Genomic DNA, 26,021 nt, shown 5'->3' with positions numbered 1-26,021 from the left:
AAAACAAACAAAAAAACCCTGCACAGAAATCCCCTCCTGTGGCATCCTATTGGCACGCACGTGGCCCATCAGCAGGGCTGGAATCATTGGATTCCCTGCACAGAGATCGGCAGAATAACAGGTAGCAGTAGCAGGCAGTCATCCTCTATGTGGGCCTGCACTAGAGGGGGACAAGCGTTGGTTGCACACCTGTTTGCTCCCATACCAGTGCCTTGTCTGCACACAGTCTCCCCACACCAGCACCTCCTGGCTCCCAGCCCCCTTTCCCCTATCTCCCACTTTCCACTTGTCTCCCTGGCTTCCAGTCCCAGCCTCCTTGTCCAGCCAGTCCCAGGCTCCCCACCCAGACAGCCGTAGTCTCGTTGCCCAGACAGCCCCAGTGTCCTCTGAAGTCAGAGTAAATGATCTATTGCCCACTTCTGACCTAAAAATCCCCCACCCCCAGCAGCTCCCAGTCCCACTGTCTCTTCTCAGCTTCCAGTCTCATTGCCCAGCCAGTCCCAGTCTCCCCTCTTGGTCCCAGTCTCCTTGCCCAACCAGTCCCAGTCCCCTTTCTAAGCTCCTAGTGCCATACTCTGCCCGCCTCCAAGCTGTGCCCCCTTCCCTCCCCTCCTGGCTCCTCATTCCCCTTGCCTAACTCCCCTCACCCAATTTTCTCCCCTCTTCATTCAACTCGGGCAGCTTCCGTCTCCTGGGCCCGGCAGGGGCGCGTTGAGCGCAGAAGTGAGACAGGAGCCCTGCTCCCAGTGCTTGTCCTCAGCTTCATCTTGGCCCAGAGCTGCAACTGCCGGGAAAGCCCTGCTGAGCCTCAGGTACAGACCGAATGGGCAGAGGCTCTTAGCTGCCAAATTTCCAAGTTCCTGCTCTGAAGCAAGGGGGCACTAGGGCGGCTGAAAGAAAAGCTCGCCAGAGTAGATTTTTCACTCGCCTCGTTCTCCGAAACGGCTGAACTTAGTGGGCTGAAACTTTCCAGAAAATAAAATAAAATAAAATTAGCCCGGTGTGGGAAATTTCAGCGTGAGTTCAGCAAGATCATCAGAAACCGGGGTCTTATACTGGCAGGCTGCCAGGCAATCAGGCTGACTAATGGCCCTGCCTATACTAAAGCTATAGGAAATTCCCCCTACACACTCACACACACACACACTCCCTCCCTACTCTGCACACACAATCCCCACTTAAACCTCCCCTGCCCTGCAGGCCCTGGCACACCCTGGGGAAGGATGATCTTCCCGGGGAAGCCAGTTCTGGTCTCTCCGGAAGCCGCGGTTTCCTGCCACTGATCTTGGGTAACAGGAAGCACATACACAGATGAGGCTGAGACCACAGCACATTTGGGGCCTGGGGGGTGGGGGTGGGCCGGCTTCAAGGAAGAGGGATTAAAGGGGAAGAGGGGGGACTCTCCTCATCTGGCTCCCCCAGCCCCTCACTGAGGGGGATCGTGTTATTCCGAACTCTCCCTGTACCCCCATGTTCTCTCACCCAGCTCTTCAGGGGTGTCATTCCCTTCTGAACCCCATCCACCTCAAAACAGCTCCCCTTCCATGCCTCCTTCAGGTGGGGTTCATTGCCCTGTGAGCTGCCCCCCCAAAGTCTCCCGCAGCCCTTCGCTTGTCTCATTGTGAAAGACTGAGTCCAGGCATCAAGTCATGACATGAGTGGGATGAATGCAAAGCCATCAGGCTCCTGTGCCAGCTCCCCCCAGTGGTGGAGAGGAAGTACTGCAGTGGGACAGAAGGAGACCAGCCCTCTGTAGGCCGTGCTGTGTCCATTTGTCCGGGGGAGGGAGAGGGAGGGAAGCTCTCAGCTGAGCATGGGGGCCTGCAGGCCAGAGCGGGACAGGTCGGTGCAGACGTAGTATGTCCGTAGCTGGCCTTTGCCCTTGACCTTGATAATCCCACGGAGGTAGCAGGTGTAACCCAGGGTCTCCAGGGCCCTGGCTGTCTCTTCTGTGACCTGGGGGGAGGAGGAGTAAAGGAGGGAAGGGAGAAAATTAGCCTTGTAATTTCAGCATCTGTCCGAGCTCCCAGGCTGGAGGGATTCTGGTGCTGCAAGCTTCCCCATAGCGATGCCATGGTCCCTGAGTAGGTCATGACAGGTAGGGCCTAGGTGAGGTTGGGGACCACACTTCCACCCTGCTCCCCCCACTTTCTTCCCTCCGGTGTGAGCTTCCCCACTGCATGCCCAGCGAGGGACCCTAGTGCGGTGAGCTACCCCACAGCAGTGCCCCCCACGACAGTGCTGCCAACTCCATATAGCAGGAAGGCACCAGACAAACCCTGAGAAGTCGCTAGATGCGGCTGCTGAAGCACTCAAAAGGGGTCAAAAATGTCACCGAACCAGATTTCCAGAGAATTCAACAGAGAATCACACACACACACAGGTGAGTATAGTCACACAATCATTCACAACCAGCTCGATAGTGTTAATCAAATCCATTCCAGGCTCTTCTTATTACATTCTGTTGCACACCAGAAGCAACTACACCAGTACAGTCGTCATCAGGAGGGCGCCCTCTGCGCATTGGGAAGGAAACCGCAGCCCTCTGCGCATTGGGAAGGGCTCTCTGTACACTACAGCCAGGGCGGCTGGGGTTGGTTCATTTCAGCTGAGCCTCGTCTTGCCAGCCTGGATTTGAGCCAGCAGGTGAGTGAAAGGGAGGGCCCAGAGCCAGGGGGAAGAGGGCATTTGCCTGACCTGAGCTCAGCACTGCAGGGAGCCAAGAAAGTAGATTTAAAAACAAAAAAGTCTGCTAGCCGGACCCCTTCCCCCCACTGCCGGGGTTTCGTTTCTGAAAACAGCTGGGCCACTAAACCCAGGCCATGCCAAGGGAAGGAGTAAAGAGGAACCAAAATCAAGCTAGCTCCACCTTTGAGCCTGTAGTAAGGGCTTCATCCCTGAAGGCAACGGTGCCCCCTGCCCCATTGGGGCACATGGCCCCATCTCATCCCACCCCATCTTCCATCCATGCAGCTCTCCTCGCTGGCTAACCTGCCTCGCCCGCCCTGCTCACTTCATTAGCCGGCTTTCCCTGCATCACAGGCTGGGCTACCTACTACGGAGCAGGGAGAAAGAACACACAGGCCCTGGCGAATGTGCTGCTCTCACCAAAGTGTCCCTGGCTTTAGCAAAGTATTTAATTAGCCTCCACGAACTTCTGTTCCTCGCCTGAAGATTATAATGATCTCAGCCCAAGACGCTCTTGTCATAAGTATAAAGGGAAGGGTAAACACCTTTAAAATCCCTCCTGGCCAGAGGAAAAACCCTTTCACCTGGAAAGGGTTAAGAAGCTAGGATAACCTCGCTGGCACCTGACCACAATGACCAATGAGAAAAGGAGGACTTGTGGCACCTTAGAGACTAACCAAATTTATTTGAGCATGAGCTTTCGTGAGCTACAGCTCACTTCATCGGATGCATTCAATGAGCTGTAGCTCACGAAAGCTTATGCTCAAATAAATTGGTTAGTCTCTAAGGTGCCACAAGTCCTCCTTTTCTTTTTGCGAATACAGACTAACACGGCTGTTACTCTGAAAAATGACCAATGAGGAGACAAGATACTTTCAAAGCTGGAGGGGGGAGAAACAAAGGGTCTGGGTCTGTCTGGGTGATGCTTTTGCCAGGGACAGAACAGGAATGGAGTCTGAGAACTTAGTAAGTAATCTAGCTAGAGATGCGTTAGATTATGATTTCTTTAAATGGCTGAGAAAATAAGCTGTGCTGAATGGAATGGATATTCCTGTTTTTGTGTCTTTTTGTAACTTAAGGTTTTGCCTAGAGGGATTCTCTATGTTTTGAATCTAATTACCCTGTAAGGTATTTACCATCCTGATTTTACAGAGGTGGGTGAAATTCTGTAGCCTGCATTGTGCAGGAGGTCAGACTAGATGATCATAATGGTCCCTTCTGACCTAAATATCTATGAATCTATGATTCTTTTTACTTTTTCTTCTATTAAAATTCTTCTTGTAAGAAACTGATTGCTTTTTCATTGTTCTTAAGATCCAAGGGTTAGGGTCTGTGGTCACCTATGCAAATTGGTAAGGATTTTTATCAAACCTTCCCCAGGAAGGGGGGTGCAAGGTTTTGGTAGGATTTTGGGGGAAAGACGTGTCCAAACAACTCTTTCCCAATAATAAACCCGGTTAGACATTTGGTGGTGGCAGCGAAAGTCCAAGGGCAAAAGGTAAAATAGTTTGTACCTTGGGGAAGTTTTAACTTAAGCTGGTAAAAGTAAGCTTAGGAGGTTTTCATGCAGGTCCCCACATCTGTACCCTAGAGTTGACAGCCCTGGAATGTGATTCCTTCCGAGGACATGCTCAGCTGAGACCTGATGATATTGACCTGGTGTGCAATAGAATGTAGTAAGAAGAGCATGGAATGGATTTGATTAACACTATCGAGCTGCTTGTGAATGATTTTGTGACTACACACATTGGTAACGTCTTTCTCTGAATGTCACTGCAATGGGCAGTGAAAGTCACTAGATTTGTCACTGGTCACTTTGACACTTATTTTCTCGCTAGGGAAACTAAAAAGTCACTAAGTTGCTAAGTAGGCAACACTGCATCATTCCTCAGACCTGGATCTTCCCCAGCACTCCGGTGCTCTCCATGCGACTCGCCACATTCACTGTGTTTCCCCAAATGTCATACTGTGGTTTCTGGGCTCCAATCACACCAGCCACCACTGGGCCATGGTTTATACCTGGAAAGGATGTGGGAAGGTGGGAGAGAGACAAATGTAGGAGGATGGGGGACACAGCTAGTAAGATTTGTGCAGGGTGAGACCACGTGTACATTTCATGAGAGCCTCAAAAATTATCTAGGATGACAGTCTGTTGGAACACCTCTGAAATCCCAGCACCAAACATCAACATTCCAGCACCCAATGTTGAAATCCTGACACCCAAATACCAAACACATTTCCCCAAATCCCTACATTGTTCCTCCCCAGTCACATATCCCCAAATCAGCCATCTGAGAAGGGTCAACACTGGTCATTGCGCATGTGGTCAAGTGGGTTGGGTCATCACTGGAAACTGGGGAAGCACGGCCAGTTGAGTGAGATCAACATTGGCCATAGTTGGTGTGCCCAACCTGCAAGGCCAACCAACAGGCCCAACACTGGCCGTCAGCCACGGTCAACCAGCAGGGTCAACGTTGGCCATGCCAATGCTGGCCACATCCAATGGACAGCAAAGGTTGCAGAGCCTGGGGGAGATAGTTCCTGATCTAGGTTGGAGGGGACTCACCCACACGGAGTTTGAAGGTGTTGAAGGAGTGTTTATTGATGATATCCAGCTTGGCTATCAGGGCCACCGCGAACTCCACCATGATGCCCAGATGGGTGTAGCTCCTCTCGGCATCCTGAAGGGTAAACCCCACCACCACCACAGTGGGAGGAGGAGGAAAATCCACCAAACACAATCAGGGAACCAATGCCTAACCCCACCCACAACCAATGAGAAAACAGTCAACCCACCATCAGAGCATATGTCCAGGAGATGAGCAAGGGTCTGAGAGAGATGGGACACAGGGGAAGCTCAGGAGCTGTCACCCAGCCCCAAGGGGTTCTGGGAAACTGGGGAACACTTGGTTGGAGCTCTGGAAAGGAGAGAAAAAGGAGGTACCTGCTGATTGTCCTGGCCAGAAGTGGCATTTAATCCCGTAGCTGCCATGTAGGTGCTGCCAATGGTCTTGATCTTCTCCACGCCACTGAATTTTGGCTTCGAGAGCAGCTGCAGGATTGGAAATAACGAAGTCATTGGTCCATTCAGCCCATCTCACTCTCCCTACTTCCCCTGGATTGGATCCTCAGCCCAACCAGCTCTATTGAGACAGAAGCCCTCTGCCCCAGATCGGCCCCATGACCCATTAACTATGGGCTGAGATGCTGCCCACTTTCCAGTGCCCAGATCTCATCTGAACCGCCTCGGACCTCATCAAAATCTGCAATGATCTCGTTGAGCAGCCGCAAGCACTCCAGTCCTTCATGGTTGACATTGGACTCAGAATAGAACTCCTTGAAGTCAGGGATGGAGGCGAAGAGGACGCAGACACAGTCATAGGATTGATGGTAAAGGTCCTGGAAGGGAGGGTGGGTGGGAGAGAGAGACAGTGCATCACTTTCTGATAACTTCACACAGAGCGTGGACAGGGCAGATAGACGCAAATCAAACCACAGCCAAAACCCACCTACCACAGCCAACCCTACCACCAACCAAACGCAACCACCCCCAACCAACACAGACCTCACTAAACCTATCCAACCACCACAATCAGTACAGCCAATATAGTCCACCAACCCCAACCATCATCCCCTGGCAGTACACCCGGCCACCACGATCAATACCGCCCACCTGAGCCCACCACGACCAGCCAGCTCCAAGCAGCACAGCCATACAAACCCAACCACTCCCAAACAATACAGCCTATCAAACCACACCCCCACTGTCCATTGTAGACCCCACCACCAACCAACACAGCTATCCAAACTCAACCAACGTATTGATCACCACAGCCAATCAAAGCCAAACATCCCCAGCGGACACAGCCACCAGCATGTACCCAACCACCCCAGTCAACACAACCCACCACAGTTAGCCAACTCCAGCAACACACCCCTCACCACAGCCAGCCAAACCCAAACACCCCCAACACACGCAGTGCACCAAAGCCAACCAAACCCAAACATTCTCAATACACACAGCAGCCACCAAACCCATCCAACTAATCCAAACGCAGCCCATCCCAGTCAGCCAGCAGAGCCCACTCCAGCGACCCGGTTCCAGCGAACACACCTACCATCACAACCAGTCAAACCCAAACACCACCAACTGACACAGTGCACCACAGCAAACCAACACAGTCAGTGAAACCCAGCCAGCCCCAACCAACACTACCCACCAAACCCAGACAACCCACCCACCCAACCAACCAGCCCCCTGCTACACCACAACCCAAAGCAAAACCCCACCAGACCACCATAGCCTCCTGAACCTATCCATCACCTCGCATGAAACAAAACCCAACACAACCAATATTATGACCCACCCAACGCAACCACTGCCCCACTCAACAACATCACACCAAAAAGATTCCACTACACCACCACACACAGACCCCACAAGAGCAATTCAACAGCAGCTGTTGAGATGCTCAAACCAGCCAGCATGATTCGCTAGCTCAAACTCATTCAAGTTAGACCAGATGCAGAGAAGGGCGGCAAGGATGATCGGGGGAATGGAGAGCCAGTCCGACAAGAGGAAAAAGAGCTGGGTTTATTTAGCTTGAAACATAGGCTGATTGCTCTCTGTAAATGCATCGGGGGAAACACCAGGGCCGGGGAAGAGCTAATGAAACTAAAAGACAATGCTGGCACAAGAACAAATGGGCTAAACTAACAAGGGAGCAACTGAGGCTGGAGAAGATGAGAAGGTTTCTGACCATCAGACAAAGAAGGTTCTGGAACAGCCTCTAATAGGACTGGTGGTGGTGGGGAAACCCTATAGTAGTGTGAGGATGGTGCTCAATAGGGAAGACAGGGCTATCTGAGGTAGCCGGACCTGCATTCGGTGACCCAGGAGGCCTTTTCCAGTCCTACGGTCCTAAATCCCAATAATTTCAATAGGAACTGAGTGTCCATATGTTGGCAAATGTATATGGACACACGTCATGTCAGGATCTCAGGAATGAGACCCAGGCATCCAGGAGAGTTCTCCTATGGGCCCTGCTGTTCTCAGCACCACAGGTGAGGGAGTAGCATGGGGAATGGGACCCAGAGATCTGGGACAACATCCCCATGGGTCCCACAGCTTTCAGCCCCACAGGGGGAGTGTGATGGAGAATGGGACCCTGACATCCAAAGTGACATCCCTATGGGACCCACAGCTCTCAGCCCCAGGGAGACGGGACCAGGATGGGGAATGCAGAGGTCAGATTCTTTTCCCCCTCAATGCATAATTAGCCAGATGCATTCCATGGCATTTTTTCACCTTCCTCTGAAGTATCAGGGATTGGCCACAGCTGCAGATGGGACATTGGGGTGGACCAGGGCTCTGAGGTGGTTCAGAGAACCCTGGGTCTAGATGCCTGGCTGGTTAGTCTGGAGCACATGCTCTGGGTCACCAGATTTGTGGTGGGGAAGGAACCTCCCTCCAGGTCAGATTGGCAAGGATCTGGGGCGAGTTTTCACCTTCCTCTGAAGCATAGGGCGTGGGATGCCTGCCGGCATCACCTCGGCTCATGTTACCAAATCAAATTCCTGCCATTGCAGGGTCCTCGGGCATTGGCAGTACCTCAATCTCTCCAGTGGCCACAACAGTTTAGCCTCCCAAGGACTGAAACACTTTGGTCTAACCCAAGCTGGGCTCAGTACAGTGGTACCTGGGTGAAGATCAGTGACTTATGTTCCACAGGAAGTCAGACTAGCTGACCTAACAGTCCCTTCCGGCCTTAAACTTGGGGAAATTCTATGAATCATTAGCCCACTTCCTTCTGGCTGCAGTCCCCAGCTTGGCCACCGGGTGGCAGCATTGGAGAATTGAATGGTGGCAGTCAGAAATTCCCCCGTTAAAGGGGAGGCACGCAGCCAGGCTGACCTCGTTACGCCGGTTCTGGCCGATGAATTGCTGTGCCACGTCGGCCGGGAGCACATTCTCCAGCAGGACACGGTTCAGGTTCTCCATGGTCTCGATCTCCTCACGCTCCTTCTTGAACTTCTTCTTCCACAAGAAGTCAAGACGGCAATAATACTCGTTCTTCGAGAGAGAGAGACAAAGGGGCCGGGCCCATCAGGCCCCTCAGTCCCGGAGAGGGGCGGTTCTCACCCTAATGGGCCCTGCACTTCCCAGCACCCAGTAGGAGCAACTGGGAGGGGTCCCAGGCATCCAGGATAGCATTCAACTCCCAGCACCTGGGGGGGGGAGCCTGGGACAAGGAATGGGACCCAGGCCCCTGGGATGGAAGTGCAGGGCACTCACCTGTAGGGGCACTGCAGCTCCCAGCACCCAGGGAGAGAGTGGGACCCAGGTGTCCGGGACAGCAGTACAGGAGACTTTCTTCTAGGCGGCTTGCACCACAACAGACTGGGATGGGAGACTGGACCCAGGTGTCCTGGATTGCAGTACCAGGTGCTCACCCCAGGGGCACCGCAGCAGGACAAACTAGGATAGAGAAGGGAACCCAGGGGAGGTCCCCAGTGGGCCCTGCAGCTCTCAGCCCCACAGGGCGAGAAACTGGGAGGGGAATAGGACCCAGGCATCTGGGGTGGCAGTGCCCCACCCCTAGGGGGCCCTGTGACTCACTTGTCTAGCCAGGGCCAGCAGGGTGAAGAAGAAGACAAAGAAGGAAACGGCTCCCATCAGCTTGGGTTCCTTCAGGACCCCTGGCCTGTGGGCAGAAGGAGAGAGACCAGGTAGCAGAGAGAGCGTTGCCAAACTTTCTAATTGCTGACAACCAGTACCCCATGCTGTACCCATGCCCCGCCTCTTCCCTCGAGGCCCTGACCCTGCTCCATGTGTTTCCTCGAGACCCCAGCCATGCCCCTCGCACAGCTTCTTCCCTCAAAGCCCTGCCCACTTCTCTGTCTCTTCCCCCAAGGCCCTGCTCGCTCCCCTCTCTCCTCCCACTTCCTCCTAGCCGGATCCTCTCCGCCACCTCCCCGCCCTGGGCTCCCTCTGCTCCGGAGCTGCAGTCTGGTGCAGAGCCTGCCTGCCTGCTCACAAGCCATAGGAGGTGGCCGTGGCTGAGCAGGGGATGGCACGGGTTGACGACCTGGTGCCTCCCCTCCTTGCCTCCCGCCACGGGTTACCGGACTTGTAGTGTCCGGTCAGTACATCTTTCTGGTAGAAAACCGGACATCTGGTAACCCTAAGCGGAGAGCAGACCTGGGCCCAGCTCGGACTGGCTAAGCAGGACTGCGTTGCGTTTGAGTGGAAGACTTCTGGGTTCTGCTGGGGCAGGGGCTATGTAGGGGGCGCTCTACCCTGGCCATCAGTGCTGGCCCCAGTGAGACACTAGGGGGCGCTGCGCTTCAGGGAGCTGGGGGCGGAGACTCAGCAGAGGGCGCTCCCTCCACGCAGTCAGGGCTGGCCCTAGGGGGTGCTGTGCTGCAGGGAGCAGGGTGGGGGCGCAGTTGGGGGTGCTCTCCCGCAACGGTCAGTGCTTGCCCTAGGGGGCGCTGCAGGGGCACCGCCCCAGCAGTTACCGGAGCACGGTCTGGTTGGGGTAGAGGCGCCCGACGTAGCAGTCGGAGAGCCAGGCGTGGCTGTGGAGAAAGAGGACGTTGTAGATCACCAGGCAAAGCGTCAGCATCAGGAGCTTGAGTTCAAAATTCATGTGGAGGAAGAGGGAGCAGGAGAGGAGTCCCAGGATGCAACAGTAAACGTAGTACTGTGGAGGCAAGGGGGAGGGGCATGGGGGGAAGGGGTGGGGCACAGGGAAGGGGGCAGGGCAAGGGACAAGGGGGGTGGGGAGTTAAAGACCTTCCCAAGTCCACCTTCAAGAGCGACAGCATCCCACTGGGGCATGAAGCTTACCGGAATGCTGAATAAGGAATCGGTTGAGGGAGATTCCCGTGTGGCGTTCACCGGCACCGCGGGATTGTGGGATGGTGGAGGACACCAGGGCGTGGGTATGAAGAACTGCTCAAAGAGGAGGAGGTAATCGTAAGCAGCAAGAGGGATACAGCTGGGGATAGAACCCAGGAGACCTGGCTCCCATCCCCACCCCAATCTAACCACTAGACCCTACTCCCCTCCCAGAGCCGGGGATAGAACCCAGGAGTCCTGGAGCCCAGCCCCTCTGCTCTACTAGACCCCACTCCTCTCCCAGACCTGGGGAGAGAACGCCCCCTCCTTTGGTTACTCACGAAGTTGAACATAGCCATGGTAAGGACGACCAGGATGGTGGTGACGCCCAGGGTGACCCGGAGCCAGGGCTGGGTGCAGACGGCCGTGGAGAGGGAGGGCACCCAGTACAGCATCTTGGGGCCTTTCTGGAAGCACTTCTGGGAGAGCAGGCAGATGGGAGAGTGCGGGGAGAGGGGAGGGTTAGATAGCCCCCAGCCAGGAGCTGAAGGGACGAGGGATTTCCCTAGCTGGGGCATGTTGGGAGGGGGGAGAATACAAGGGCAACTCTGGAGCTGTGAGCTTCCCCACAGCAGTGACCTGCTCATCTCACTTACCGCCAGGTTCCCAGCGAAGCAGGTGAAGAGGAGGAGGATGAAGAGGAAGAAGGAGATGCCGTAGGAGATTCCTAGAGCTGGGGTCCTGGAGGAGAACAGAAGACAAACTAGAAATAATAGGGACCCCCGGGCTGGGCTAGCAGGGACTGCGGGTCAGGAGTGAGGGGCACCGGCAGAGCTGTGGGGGGAAGAGCCCAGGGTTGGGCTATCAGGGGGCTCTGGGTCGGGATTGAGGGGCACCGGCAGAGCTGTGGAGGGGGGTTAGAGAGGGAAGCCCCGGTGATGACAAGTTCAGGAGGCATTTCTGTCCCATTAGCACCAGTTGGATGATTTATGACTCTGCGGTTCCTTGGCTCAGGGCTGGGACATGACTCCGGTTGGCTCAGACAATCCATGTGCAATGGTGGGGGAGCCCAGGGCTGGGCTTGCAAGGGGCTGCAGGTCAGGATTGAGGGGATCCCAACCCCTCTCTCATCCTCACTTGTGGGCCACCAGCATCTGGATGAGGAAGTTGGAGAGGAAGACCAGGAAGGTGCAGGCCGTGTAGTACTTGAAGGCAGGCAGAGCTGAGAGTCGATACTACATGGTGAGAAAGAGAGAGCTGCAGTGAGGGACAGTGGCCACCAGGGGGCCCATGGGGCAGAGAGTGGGTCCTGCGTGGGGGGGGGGGGGGGCAGAGAGAGCTGCAGGAGGGACACTGGCCACCAGGGGGCCCATGGGGCAGAGCATCCCAAGTCAGCCGTCACACGGGGTTGGTGCCCTGCTTGCCCTGGGGGCTCTGAGCTTCCACCCTGGCAGTGCCCCCTCGCCCATCGGGAAGCCCAGCTCACCTCCTTCTCCATGAGTTTCTCCTTGAAGTACAGGGTGATGCGGTTAAAATCCTCTGACTTCTTCCACTGCCTGAAACAGGGTGGAGAGAGGGGAGTGGGTGGGGTCTGGGACTCCCCCCTGCCTCCGCCCCCCAGATACACACATACCCCAGCCCCAGCACCCAATCCCAGCCTCTGCCCCCATCCTCTTCCTCGCTGCTCCTCTCTTCCCTCCCGCCCCATGCACCCTTCCCCCTCTGCCTTTCCCCTGCACTGATTCCTCACCCCCTGTGTCCTGCCCCCCATGGCACCTTCTCTTACGTCCCACCTGCTCCCTCTTTCTCCCCGCTTCCCAGTTCCCCAATACCCCAGACCCTCCTCCCTCTCCCCTCCGCACCCTTTTCTCCCCATCTACCCCAAGGTCCCCCCTCCTGCCCCTCCCCATCTGCCCCCCCTCCACACCCCAGGACCCTACTTCTGGGAGTTGAGCTGTTCCAACACCTGGAAAAATTTCTCATCTACCCCATCGAGCTCCTCATCCGGCCCCTTGGGGGAACGAACCCTGAAAATAGAACGGGGGGTGGGGGAGGGAGACGTGGGGGAGGGGAGAGAGCACCCTGTAAGACAGCAGTTCTCAACAGGGGTCCCGTGGGGCCCTGCGGCTAGAATCCAGAGCCCAAGCCCCAGCACCTCCCACAGGGCTGAAGCCAGGAGCCGTGCGGTGGGAGGCGGGAGCAGCTGGGCTGAATTCTGGAGCCCCGAGCCCATGGGCAGAGTTGGGGAGACACGGGGGCGATGCCCCCCACCAGGCTACCGTGCAAGAGCAAGGCAGCTCCATGCCCCTGGTCCACCTCCTTCTCACCCCGCTCCCTGGCCCGGTCAGAGGCGGGAAGCCACAGCTGGGCAGTGTGGGGCAGCTGCTGCTCTGGCTGGTGCCATGGGGCAGGCAGCCGCGTTCCCTCAGCTATCGCTGGTGGGCTTTGAGGCTGCTCCTCAGCTCCCAGCCCCCTTTGCTCCCGCAGCCCATAAGAGCCACTGGGGTGGGGGACCCAGCTCCCTGGCTGGCAGAGCCCTTGGGGAAGAGGGATTGCAGGGGAGCCCTCCTGGCACATAGCCCCGAGCTACACCCCCGCCCCGTCCATACACAGCCCCGAGCTACACCCCCCCGTCCATACACAGCCCCGAGCTACCCCCTCCCTGCACCCTGAGCTACCATCCTCCATATACAGCCCTGAGCTACCCCCTCCCTGCACCCTGAGCTACACCCCCTGCCCATACACAGCCCCTAGGTACCCCCTCCCTGCACCCTGAGCTACCCCCATCCATACAAAGCCCCAGCTACCCCCTCCCTGCACCCTGAGCTACCTAGGTGATGTTATCCGATTAGAATATGAGCATACAGATCATTGTTGCAACCACTGTTCTATATTTGCAGCAAATACTGGACAAAGGCTGTCAAGAGAGGTGTCTGTGAACAGGGTTTGATTCGCTGGTTATGACTACGCCATCTGCATGCATGTATCATTTTTGTATGTGACGTTCTAAGTATTGGAATACCCACCAGCTTTATGGGGATTATCTGCCCCATTCTCGGCAGTTCCCCCTAACTGAATGACCGCCACTGGGACACCTGTCACAGCCCGATAGGCCATGTAAGATATCTGCAAAAAGGTTCTCATTTGCCAGATATGATACTCTAGCTTACATGTTTGTACCACCGTTGCCCTATGAGTTATAGACATGGCGGTACGTCTGTGTTTCAAACTTGGGCTGTGCTTCTGGGTGACACCCCCCGACAAGCTGGCGTCAGCTCTGCCTAGCCTGCCGGATGCCCACTGAGGACCACACCACCCCAATCGACCCATTGAGAGAAGGCAGACAGGCCTGGGGACTCAGCCAGGCCTGCAGGGGCCCGCCCATGGAGAGAGCTCAGGCTTCCCAGCCAGGTGCGGGCCAGCTTGTGTTGGAAACAAAGGAAGCAGAGGCCGCACGGCAAGAGACTATACAGGGCAGCTGCATCTTCTCCACTTTGTCTTCAGTCCTGCTTCAACCGCTGGGGGGACTTTGCTACAACCGGAAGCTCGGAACAAAGGCCTGAATGACCCACCCCAGCTGTGGACGCACTACGGAGACTTGTCTTCGGCCGGCAGTTTAGCCCATCACGGCTACAAGCCTGAACCAGGAACTTGGCCAGGACTGGGTGTCATGGATCCCTTCAACCAACTTGAACTCTCATTTTTCGTTCTTTTGAGGAATAAACCTTTAAAAATGTTAGATGCTAAAGGACTGGCATGAGCGTGATTTCTGGGTAAGATCGAAATTATAGATTGACCTGGGTGTGTGGCTGGTCCTTTGGGATCTGGAGAACCGATTATTTGAGGAGCCTGGTGGCAAAGAACCACTCATCTCTGAATCCAGGACTTTTGGTGGGGATGTAAGAGCTGGAATGCCTGAGGAAACTGCCGTTATGTTCTCCTGTTAGCCAGTGTGGGGAAAGAGGAGTTTACTTGTGTGGCTGGTCTGGTCTATCTTATAAAAGAATAACCATCAGTTTTGGGTTGCGTTTGCCCTATTTCTCAGCAGTTCGTCCTGGATTTGGCATCCTAGTTGTGACCCACAAAGGCACGGTTACACCCTAGCTCGCCCCTCCCTGCACCCTGAGCTACCTGCCCTGTCTTCACCCTGAGCTACCCCCTGTCCACACACAGCCCCTAACTACCCCCCTCCCTGCCCCCAACCTACCCCCTCCCTGCCCCCTGAGCTACCTCCCATCCATACACAGCCCTGAGCTACCCTCCGCCCACACACAGCTCCCAGCTACCCCCCGCCTGCACCCTGAGCTACCCCCCGCCCACACACAGCCCCTAGCAACTCCCGCCTGCACCCTGAGCTATCCCCCGCCCACACACAGCCCCTAGCAACTCCCGCCTGCACCCTGAGCTACCCCCCGCCCACACACAGCTCCCAGCTACCCCCCGCCTGCACCCTGAGCTATCCCCCGCCCACACACAGCCCCTAGCAACTCCCGCCTGCACCCTGAGCTATCCCCCGCCCACACACAGCCCCTAGCAACTCCCGCCTGCACCCTGAGCTATCCCCCGCCCACACACAGCCCCTAGCAACCCCCCGCCTGCACCCTGAGCTACCCCCCGCCCACACACAGCCCCTAGCAACCCCCCGCCTGCACCCTGAGCTACCCCCCGCCCACACACAGCCCCTAGCAACTCCCGCCTGCACCCTGAGCTATCCCCCGCCCACACACAGCCCCTAGCAACCCCCCGCCTGCACCCTGAGCTGTTTTCAACCTTTTTGAGCTGAGCCCCCCAACCTTTCCGTTATAATTTTTGGTTGAGCTGAGCCCTCCCCACCCCAACCCAGATAGGCTGCGGGGCCTGCTGAGGTGAGTCAGGGTGGGGAGGTGGCGCTCCCTCCTTGGCTCATGTCTTAAGCCCGCTGACCCCTACCTCACCCCCTGACCCAGAGTTCCCCCTCCCCCCCTGTTGTGGGGGGCCTCAGAACATTGAGAACCCCCGCTGTAAGGGACAGTGACCCCAGGAGGCAGTAGTGGGGGTCGCCCCAATACGCCATAGGGGACCAGTGCCAGGGAACCCCCAAACTCAGCCCACTACCTCCAAAATCACTCCAACACTGACCCCCTAAAAATGCCCACCGTGCCCCAAGTCTAAACTCCTTAATATCTCCCCCACACTGCCCCAATTCGCCGGCTTTCCCCAGCCTGACCCCCCCAAATTCAGCCTCTACACTGACCCCCAATTCCTCACTTCCCCACAGCCTGACCCCTAAAGTGACCTCCACACTGACCCTCCAATCCCCACTGAACCCCAGACAGGCTCAACCCCCCCACAATCACCCCCGTCTCTACCCGTTGGAACCAAGACCCCCAAATCCGCCAAGGAGGGGGAAGAAGAATGAGCATCACAGTTTGGGGTTCGCTGATTCAGAGGGGGAGGCGTCTGTGGGCCAAACAAGGAGTCCACCCCTCATTGCCTCCCCCAGGATAGTCATGCCCCCCTGAAATTTTAAGGGACAGGAAGGGGATACACCTTACCGCTCCACTGTCTTCGACTGGGTCAGGGACCCCAGAGAGCTCTCCTGTGGAGAGAAAAGGGAAGGGGGGGGGTCAGATTTATGGGGTGTTGTGCTGCCCCTATAGGGGGACTCAGTAAGACAGCTCCCACTTGTGCTACCCCTTTAAAGCACGGCATGTCTCAGTCTCTGCTGCTGCCCCCTAGTGGTGTGTGAAGGAACTGAGAACTGGTTTGTTAAATAGTGTGTGCGGGGGGGCTTGGCAGGGGGACGCCGGGCTGCAGGGAGTGTGGTGGGGGAGGCTCCGCTCTGCAGGGAGTGCGGTGGGGGGGGGGCTCGGCAGGGGGGCGACGGGCTGCAGGGACTGCGGTGGGGGGGGCTCGGCAGGGGGGCGCCGCGCTGCAGGGAGTGTGGTGGATGGGGGCTTGGCTCTGCAGGGAGTGCGGTGGGGGGGCTCAGGAGGGGGGCGCCGCTCTGCAGGGAGTGCGGTGGGGGGGGGCTTAGGAGGGGGGCGCCGGGCTGCAGGGACTGCGGCGGGGGGGAGGCTCCGGGCTGCAGGGAGTGCGGTGGGGGGGGCTCAGGAGGGGGGCGCCGCTCTGCAGGGAGTGCGGTGGGGGGGGGCTTAGGAGGGGGGCGCCGGGCTTCAGGGAGTGCGGTGGGGGGGGCTCGGCAGGGGGGCGCCGGGCTGCAGGGACTGCGGTGGGGGGGGGGGCGCTCCGGGCTGCAGGGACTGCGGTGGGGGTGGCTCGGTAGGGGGGCGCCGCTCTGCAGGGAGTGCGGTGGGGGGGCTCAGGAGGGGGGCGCCGGGCTGCAGGAGTGGCACCAAGGGGGTCGCTGGGGGGATGCCGTGCCGCAGAGAGCAAGGCTGGGGTGTGGAGGAGGCTCAGCACGGCTCACTCTGTATCAAACACCTCCCCCTGCTGGACGCACCGAATGGTTGTTCCTGGTGAATCCTGGCTGATCGGCTGGGATGGTATCGAGGTGCTTGAGGTTGGCAAACGGCTTGGCAGCCCCCCAGGACTCCAGGTAGCGGGTCATACGGACAGACGCCCTCATCTTCTGGCCCTCCCCAGGCACCGGGGACAGGGTGTTGTTGCAGCTTTCCGCTCCCACCTGGTGCCATGGAGAACAACAGAACAGCCAGAGAGAGACACGCTCACCCCCTATCCCATTCCCTGCCCCCCATGCGCCAACCAGTCCCCAATCCTGGGCCCGGATGGGAACCAGCACCCTCTCGAGGGGACAGGCTCTGTGTCCCATTCCCTGCCCCCCTGAACCAACCCATCCCCCATCCCAGGGGCTGGATGGGAACCAGCACCCCCTAGAGGGGAAAGGCTCCCTATCCCACCCACCCCCCCATTAACCCTTTGTGCGCTAATCTTTGCATCAGCACCAGTTAAGTGTCCTGTCGTCGCCATCGACTCACCCAAGGGTCAATGACCAGGAAAGTCTTTACTTTGTTCTCCTTCAGGAAGGGGTCACGCTGCCAGCGACAGGTTTCCTCCACAGCATAGACCCCTCCCAGGTGAGACAAGGTGGCCTCGGTTATATGCACCCTCCTGTTGAAGAGAGGGCATGCAATTCCTCTGTGCACCAGTAGGGGGCAGCCTGCCACACACACACTTATGCAGGCTGTGATTTTTCCAAGCTGATGCCTCGTTTCTCCTGGGGAGGCTTTGAAAATTCCCGGCATAATTCCCACTTTCCCCTTCAGGGGGCAGCACCCCCCGCAGAGACGCAGGATAGTCCTTCCATCACCAAGAGAGGGCGGCAGCGCAGCGGCATACAGTTCCTCCACGTGCCACTTGGGGGCAGTGCCACATGGATATGCAGTTCCTCCATGCACCATTAGGTGTCAGCACAACGTAACACAACACACTACATGGACTTTCTCCATTCCTCATAAGGGGGCAGCATGACACAACATACACCGATATGCAGTTCCTCCATTCACCACCAGGGACAGCATTAAACACACACACAAACACACGCTATATGGAGTACCTCCGTTCACCATCTAGTGGCGGCCCAACACTCACAAACACACGCGTTCCTCCATGCATCATTAGGGGGCACCCCCATGCCCCTCTCTCACCCTGGCACTCCTCCAGCCTCCATGTGGTTAGCCAGTGTCACATCGTGGGACCAGACATCATACTGCCACTTCTGGAGCCCTATGACCCCGCACAGCACGTTCCCCGAGTGCACCCCGACCCTCATGTTGATGTCCACACCAGTGGCATCCCGTAGCTTCCTGGGGGAGGACAAGAGATCATAGAATCATAGAATATCAGGGTTGGAAGGGACCTCAGGAGGTCATCTAGTCTAACCCCTGCTCAAAGCAGGACTAATCCCCAATTAAATCATCCCAGCCAGGGCTTTGTCAAGCCTGACCTTAAAAACTTCTAAGGAAGGAGATTCTACCACCTCCCTAGGTAACGCATTCCAGTGTTTCACCACCCTCCTAGTGAAAAAGTTTTTCCTAATATCCAACCTAAACCTCCCCCACTGCAACTTGAGACCATTACTCCTTGTCCTGTCCTCTTCTACCACTGAGAATAGTCTAGAGCCATCCTCTCTGGAACTACCTCTCAGGTAGTTGAAAGCAGCTATCAAATCCCCCCTCATTCTTCTCTTCTGCAGACTAAACAATCCCAGTTCCCTCAGCCTCTCCTCATAACTCATGTGTTCCAGACCCCTAATCATTTTTGTTGCCCTTCGCTGGACTCTCTCCAATTTATCCACATCCTTCTTGTAGCGTGGGGCCCAAAACTGGACACAGTACTCCAGATGAGGCCTCACCAATGTCGAATAGAGGGGGACGATCACGTCCCTCGATCTGCTCGCTATGCCCCTACTTATACATCCCAAAATGCCATTGGCCTTCTTGGCAACAAGGGCACACTGCTGACTCATATCCAGCTTCTCGTCCACTGTCACCCCTAGGTCCTTTTCCGCAGAACTGCTGCCGAGCCATTCGGTCCCTAGTCTGTAGCGGTGCATGGGGTTCTTCCGTCCTAAGTGCAGGACCCTGCACTTATCCTTATTGAACCTCATCAGATTTCTTTTGGCCCAATCCTCCAATTTGTCTAGGTCCCTCTGTGTCCTATCCCTGCCCTCCAGCGTATCGACCTCTCCTCCCAGTGGAGTGGTTGCAGCCCACTGGAGCAGGCTCTGAAGCCCATCACAGCAACCAAGGGCTGGGCCACCCGCACAGCATACTCTCAGAGGTGTGGATCTCTCTTGGCAGCCATCCGGACTCACTTGATAGCCTGGCACATGTCCAATCCCATCTTGACGCAGTTGCGTGCGTGGTTGGGGAGCGAGACCGGCAGCCCCGAGACGCAGTAGTAGCAGTCACCCAAGATCTTGATGCGCATGCACGCATTGTCCTAGAGAGAGGGGGAAGAGAGGGTCTGTCCTCCATAGCAAGGCAATTCTGGTCCTCTCCTCCCAAATTCAGAGTTCAAGGAGAGAAGCAACCATAGGATAACCCAGTCTGACCTCCTGTATACCCAGGGACTTTCACCCAGTTCCCCCTGCAGTGACCCAGTCACTTGGGTTTGGCCAAAACAGAGTTGCTTCCAGCCTGGATCAGAAACCTTCAAGAGGTGGGGAAGCCCCTCACCACCTCCCTTGGGAGTTTGTTCCATTGGTTAATCACCTCCACTCTTAGAAATTCAGACCTTATTTCCAGTTTGAATTTCTCCATCTTTAGCTTCCAGCCGCTGGTTCTTGTTCCTTCCCTGGTAGATTAAACAGGGGTTTAGTACCTCACATTTGCTCCGCAGGGAGGTCCTTGCACATCTCTCAGGCTTCTTGTTGACAAGCTCAACAGAATGAGCTCTTTATGTCTCTGGCATTTTCTCCAGCTCCCGAAATTATTTTGTGGCTCTTCTCTACCCCCGGTCCAAGCTCCCAATGTCCTTTGTAAGAGGTGGGCACCAGAACTGGATGTGGTGTCCCCATGGCAGTCTCCCCAGTGAGGCAAAAATCACCTCCATTCCCACACTCGCCGCTCCTCTGCTATACGTCCAAGGATCACGTTCTCTTGGTTTGCCCCAGCATTGCACTGGGAATCCATGCTGAGTTGCTGGTCTGCTCTGCCAGCGCTCACGAGAGAAACACACCAGGTGAGGGAGAGGTGTTACTGACGTTCAGGAGCAAAGTTGGCACAAGAACAAATGGATCTAAACTGGCCACCAGCAAGGTTAGGCTTGAAATTAGATGAAGGTTTCTCACCATCAGAGGAGTGAAGTTCTGGAACAGACTCCCAAGGGGAGCAGTAGGGGCAAAAGACCTAACTGGCTTCAAGACTGAGCTGGATAAGTTTCTGGAGGGGATGGTCTGACAAAGTTGCGTCCGAAGGCATACGGCCTCATCCATGTCGGCTAATAGTAAATATCTCCAATGTCTGGAGACGGGGAGGGCTCTGAGCCACGACAGAGGTGTGCAGGAGGTCCGACTAGATCACAATGGTCCCTTCTGGCCTTCAGGTCTATGACAGAGATGTGAAATCCCTCCCTCCTGCGACCCCTGGCTGATCCTTGGAGATCTGGGTTTCGTGCAGGGGAGAGGGGGTCCCCTGGAGGCCCCCGGGAGAAAGTAGGAGGTCTTTGAGCTGGAGGTGGTGTGGAGTCCCTAAGGGGTCTCAGTCTGAGACAGTGGATCTCTGGGAGGCAGGGGTCCCCATCTCCCCCTGGGGGGAGGGAGTGGAGGTGTTTCCATGGGGGTGCAAGGGCACCCTGTGGAGTGAAGGAGGGTAGGGATGGCACAGAAGGGGCCTGATCTCTGGGACGGTGTAGGAGGTGGATCCATAGGGAGTTCAGGGGGGTGTCTCTGGAGGTGGTGGGGGTCCCACAGGACGCAGGAACGGCCCCCCAGTGGGGTGGAGAGGTCCCAGGGAGGTGCCGGGGTCAGAGGTCTACTGATGAGGGGTGCAGAGGTGTAGGGAGCTTCTGGGAGGCTGGAGGGTTTTTTTGGGGAGGGGGGGGGATGAGGTGGGAGATCTAGCTGTCTTACCTTGGCGATCTGGTCAAACTTGCCAAAAAGTTCGTTGAGCATCAGGACCAGCTCTTTTGGGGAGCACTCGCTGGCCAGTCTTGTGAACCCCACGATGTCGGCATACAGGATGCTGTGGGGGGAGTTAGGAAGCGGGGAGACAGCATCAGGGTCCTGGGTGCAGGGGTGAGAGTTGGGGAGACATGCCCTAACCCTGCTCCACCGGCCTGGCAGCCCTCAGAGAATAGGGTGCTTATAAAAGGGGATCATGGGTTCACAACACCCATCCCCCCTGCGCCCTGCTGTCCCCTCGCAGCGTGGGGTGGGGATGGGGGGTTTGGTACCTGACGTTCTTGTGGTGCTTGACGTAGAGGTTGTGGAAGTTGTTTGCACTTTCCTGCCGCCCCCCGTCCCGCAGTCGCTCGATGATCTCGGCCTTCATCTCCATGGCGATGTACGCGGGTAGGATGGAGAGAAGGAGGTGCTCCTGGGTGGGGGGAGGGAAGGTGTAGAGAATGAGTGAGAGGCATCAGGGGTGGGTGGGGATGGATGGATGGATATATATTTATGGAGATGGGGTTTGATGGATAGATGGGTGTGTACATGGAGGGAGGGAGGGAAGGAGAGATATGCGTGGGTGGATGGATGGGCATGGGGATGGGGAGGGATGGATGAGAAGGTGGGTGAGTGGATATGGGGAAGGAGGGAGGGAGTGATGGATGTGTATGGGCTGGCGGAGGGAGGGAGGGGTATGTATGGAGATTAGATAGACCAATGAGTATGGGGACGGATGGACGGAAGGAAAGCTATGCGTGGGTGGGTGCACGGATGGGGGTGGGGAGGAAGGGCAGTGCATGGAGGCTGGACGCATGGATACACAGATTTGACTCGGAGAAGGATTTAAGAATTGTGGTGGATAGTCAGCTGACACCCTGCGGCCAAAAGAGCTAATGGGACCCTGGGAGGCATCAACAGGGGAATCTCGAGTCGGAGCAGAGAGGTAATTTTACCTTGGGATTTGGCCCTGGTGCGACCGTTACTGGGATCCTGTGTCCACTTCTGATGCCCACCATTCAAGAAGGATGGTGATAAGTTGGAGAGGCCTCAGAGAAGAGCCACAAGAATGATTCAAAGGTTGGAAAACCTGCCTTTGATTGATAGACTCAAGGAGCTGAATCTATTGAGTTTAACAAAGAGAAAGTTCAGGAGTGACACGGTCACAGTCTTTCAGTACTTACGTGGGGAACAAACACTTAATAATGGGCTCTTCAGACTAGCAAAGGTCTAACACGATCCAATGGCTGGATGTTGCAGCTAGATAAATTCAGACTGGAAATCAGGTGCAGATTTTTAAAGGTGAGAGTAATTGACCGAGGGGCATGGTGGACTCTCCATCAGTGACAATTTTAAAATCAAGATGGGATGTTTCTTCTAGATGATCCGCTCTAGGAATTATTTTGGAGTCGGTCTCTGGCATGTGTTGTACAGAAGCTCAAACGAGATGGTCACAGTGATCCCATCTGGGCTTGCAAGGTATGAATCTGGAGATGGGATGGATGAAGAAGGGGGAGAGATGGAAGGGCTGTGTCTGGTATATCAGTGGATGGATGGAGGGGTTATGTGGAAATCAGATAGATGGAAGGACAGAGTGGGTATGCGAAGGTGAGACAGAGGGACAAATATGCAGGTATCCCCCGTCCTCACCTGGTGCCGTTTCTCAGACTCCAGCTTGACTCGGGACTGGATGAGTTTGAAGGTCTCCTGGAAGGTCTCCTGCAAAGCCACCTCCATCAGGTGCTTGTGATAGGCCCCCACCAGGTTGCCACAGATGAAGATCACGGCGTTGGCCAGCAGCTGTGGGGGGTGGGGGTAGAGAGGAGGATGAGATGGGGCTCAGAGGTGGGCATGAAAAGGGAGATGGCTTTGGGAATCTATGGGGCAACTGGGGGTGGATGGATGGGAGAGGCGATGGAGATGGGGATGAGGGTGTGGGGGGGGGCAGCCTCTACAGGACAATTGGTGGGAGACAGGGGATGGGACGCAGCTAGGAAAGGGGTCAATATGGGGAGACAGGGAAGTTAGAAGAAGGGGGGTTCTGGGAAATGCAGGACACCAATAGGGCATGGGGTGGGTAGGAGCTGGGCTAAGGGTCAGGAGGGGGCAGTGAAGGGAATCAAGGAAAGGGGGCAGCAGGGCAGAGAGGGAAGGTGTTGCTGTGGGGGAACAAAGGACCGCAGGGGAGCAGCGGGTAGGGGGCTCTCACCTGCACAGCCAGCTCAGCCCGCGACCCCCGCCCAGCTGACAGGTAGACACCCAAAACAATGATGTGGGAGAGGGAGGAGGCGAGGCCAGCGACCACGGCATCCCGCATGCACACGGGCAGCATGGTGTAGACAGTAAAGATGATGAAGAGGAAGAATGAGACCTAGAGGGGGGAGTCAGGCCAGGCAGGTCTCAGCATGGAGCCCTATTTCCATATAGCTGCCCCTTCCCCACCCCCACCCTCTGCTGCCCCCTGGTGCCCATTATACCATATAGCCGCCCCTTCCCCACCCCCACCCTCTGCTGCCCCCTGGTGCCCATTATACCATATAGCCGCCCCTTCCCCACCCCCACCCTCTGCTGCCCCCTGGTGCCCATTATACAGTATAGCCGCCCCTTCCCCACCTGCACCCTCTGCTGCCCCCTGGTGTCCATTATACAGTATAGCCGCCCCTTCCCCGCCCACACCCTCTGCTGCCCCCTGGTGCCCATTATACCATATAGCCGCCCCTTCCCCACCCCCACCCTCTGCTGCCCCCTGGTGCCCATTATGCAGTATAGCCGCCCCTTCCCCACCCCCACCCTCTGCTGCCCCCTGGTGCCCATCATACCATATAGCCGCCCCTTCCCCACCCGCACCCTCTGCTGCCCCTAGTGCCCATTATACAGTATAGCCGCCCCTTCCCCACCCCCACCCTCTGCTGCCCCCTAGTGCCCATTGTACAGTACAGCCGCCCCTAGGTCTCACCTGGTCCCAGGCACTGACCACGCCGCTGGTGAATACAAAGATGTAGCCCATGGCTAGGAGGCAAGCCCAGATGATGGCCGAGAAGACCCGTGTGCATTCCTGGAAGATGCTCTCGATGCAGACCAGGATGAGGATGAGGGAGAAAACAGCCAGGGCCACGAATAAGGTGATGAGGAAGCTCAGGTTGGAGGAGAATTCCTGGGGATCAGACCCATGGCGGAGTGAAATTCCAGCCACCACAATGCCCTTTTGGGGCACGGGGGTCACCGCGCTGCTGGGGGCTCACTAGGGGACACTGAGCCGCAGGGTGTGCAGCTGCAGTCTTTGGCCATTGGGTGGTGGTGTTGGTCTCTAACCCTTTGGGGAGCAGCTAAAGATTTCTGGGGGCTGGCAGCCTAGGGGAAGACAAACCCCTGGCCCCCCAACTTGGTCGGCTTTTAACCAGCCTGACCAGGTCACCTGGCTCCCTCTCCCCCAGTCCCCCTCAACCTCTGCCTCCCCTGGCACCTGCAAGCTCAGAGGATGGACTGGGGTGGAGGCGCGGTTGGGGGCCGGGGGAGGGGCGGGGGGCGCGGTTGGGGGCCGGGAGAGGGGCGGGAGGCGCGGTTGGGGGCCGGGAGAGGGGGGTAGAGGGGCGGGAGGCGCGGTTGGGGGCCGGGGGAGGGGGGAGAGGGGCGGGAGGCGCGCTTGGGGGCCCGGGGAGGGGGGAGAGGGGCGGGAGGCGCGCTTGGGGGCCCGGGGAGGGGGGAGAGGCGCGGTTGGGGGCCGGGAGAGGGGGGTAGAGAGGCGGGAGGCGCGGTTGGGGGCCGGGGGAGGGCCGGGGGGCGCGGTTGGGGGCCGGGGGAGGGGGAGAGGGGCGGGAGGCGCGGTTGGGGGCCGGGAGAGGGGCGGGAGGCGCGCTTGGGGGCCCGGGGAGGGGGGAGAGGCGCGGTTGGGGGCCGGGAGAGGGGGGTAGAGAGGCGGGAGGCGCGGTTGGGGGCCGGGGGAGGGGCGGGGGGCGCGGTTGGGGGCCGGGGGCGCGGTTGGGGGCCGGGAGAGGGGCGGGAGGCGCGGTTGGGGGCCGGGAGAGGGGGGTAGAGGGGCGGGAGGCGCGGTTGGGGGCCGGGGGAGGGGGGAGAGGGGCGGGAGGCGCGGTTGGGGGCCCGGGGAGGGGGGAGAGGGGCGGGAGGCGCGCTTGGGGGCCCCGGGAGGGGGGAGAGGCGCGGTTGGGGGCCGGGAGAGGGGGGTAGAGAGGCGGGAGGCGCGGTTGGGGGCCGGGGGAGGGCCGGGGGGCGCGGTTGGGGGCCGGGGGAGGGGGAGAGGGGCGGGAGGCGCGGTTGGGGGCCGGGAGAGGGGCGGGAGGCGCGGTTGGGGGCCCGGGGAGGGGGAGAAGAGGTGTGGAAGGGACGGGGATCCTGGAGGATGGCTCAGAGGTCTGGGGACAGCGGGGGGACGGGTCATGGGCCGGGGACAGCGGGGGGACGGGGAAGAGGGCTCTGGGATCCGGAGGCCACCAGGGCTTTGAGTGGAGAAAGGGTTGATGTGGGGGGGACGACCGGGGAGAGCATGGTGGGGGCAGTGGGGAAAAGAGGGGCAGGGGCCGGCGTGGGCTGGATTGGGGAAGCTGGGGGGGGCAGTGGGGATGAAGCGGGGGGGGGGAGCAGCAGGTCCCAGAGGGGCAGCAAAGGGGAGGGGGCGTGACTGGGGCCCGGTAGCGGACACAAGACCCCCAGCAGTAGACTCCACCGTGGCCCCATCCCTTCCCGGGGCCCCCTTCCTGCCCCCCGGCCGGCCCCTCACCCTGCCGCTGGCCAGGTGGGCGGCGAGGAGCGCCAGGCAGGTGCCCAGCAGCAGCAGGAGCAGGACCAGCAGCGGGTACAGCTGGCTCAGGCTGTAGTAGGTCTCGTAGAAACGCTCTTCCCGCTGGGCCGGGGGGCGCCGCCGCCAGCCCATCCTGCCGCGGGGAGACCCCCCCTTCCCCAGCCCAC

At 57.9% G+C, this 26,021-nt stretch overlaps 1 protein-coding gene across 1 annotated transcript; it reads right to left on the bottom strand.

The window, feature by feature from the left end:
- Positions 1 to 1,803: 1,803 nt before the first annotated feature.
- On the bottom strand, positions 1,804 to 25,986 carry ADCY4 (adenylate cyclase 4). The gene is made up of 25 exons (XM_077832080.1): positions 25,834 to 25,986; positions 24,055 to 24,252; positions 23,308 to 23,469; positions 22,749 to 22,898; positions 21,389 to 21,531; positions 21,066 to 21,177; positions 19,308 to 19,435; positions 18,139 to 18,297; positions 17,470 to 17,602; positions 16,974 to 17,156; positions 16,066 to 16,109; positions 12,472 to 12,558; positions 12,018 to 12,087; positions 11,669 to 11,766; positions 11,188 to 11,272; positions 10,873 to 11,010; positions 10,541 to 10,645; positions 10,210 to 10,394; positions 9,308 to 9,392; positions 8,603 to 8,761; positions 5,941 to 6,087; positions 5,633 to 5,740; positions 5,255 to 5,369; positions 4,583 to 4,707; positions 1,804 to 1,956 (listed from the first exon to the last, which is right to left on the bottom strand). Exons 1-25 carry the CDS (start codon positions 25,984 to 25,986, stop codon positions 1,804 to 1,806), a joined length of 3,225 nt encoding a protein of 1,074 aa, XP_077688206.1.
- Positions 25,987 to 26,021: the final 35 nt, after the last annotated feature.

Source organism: Eretmochelys imbricata, chromosome 13, assembly GCF_965152235.1.
Source record: "Eretmochelys imbricata isolate rEreImb1 chromosome 13, rEreImb1.hap1, whole genome shotgun sequence".
Classification (NCBI taxonomy): Eukaryota; Metazoa; Chordata; order Testudines; family Cheloniidae; genus Eretmochelys; species Eretmochelys imbricata.
The sequence above is the reverse complement of the archived record's forward strand: the minus strand, read 5'-3'. Positions and strand labels throughout refer to the sequence as shown.

Bases quoted from the DNA above. Each gene is read 5' to 3' on its own strand.
- ADCY4 (XM_077832080.1), bottom strand. From the start codon at position 25,986: ATGGGCTGGCGGCGGCGCCCCCCGGCCCAGCGGGAAGAGCGTTTCTAC. The intron at 16,110-16,973 runs GTGCGTCCAGCA...TTCTCTCCACAG, and splicing joins TCACCAGGAACAACCATTCG to GAGAGCTCTCTGGGGTCCCT. The intron at 11,011-11,187 runs GTAAGTGAGATG...CTGCTCTCCCAG, and splicing joins GCTTCGCTGGGAACCTGGCG to AAGTGCTTCCAGAAAGGCCC.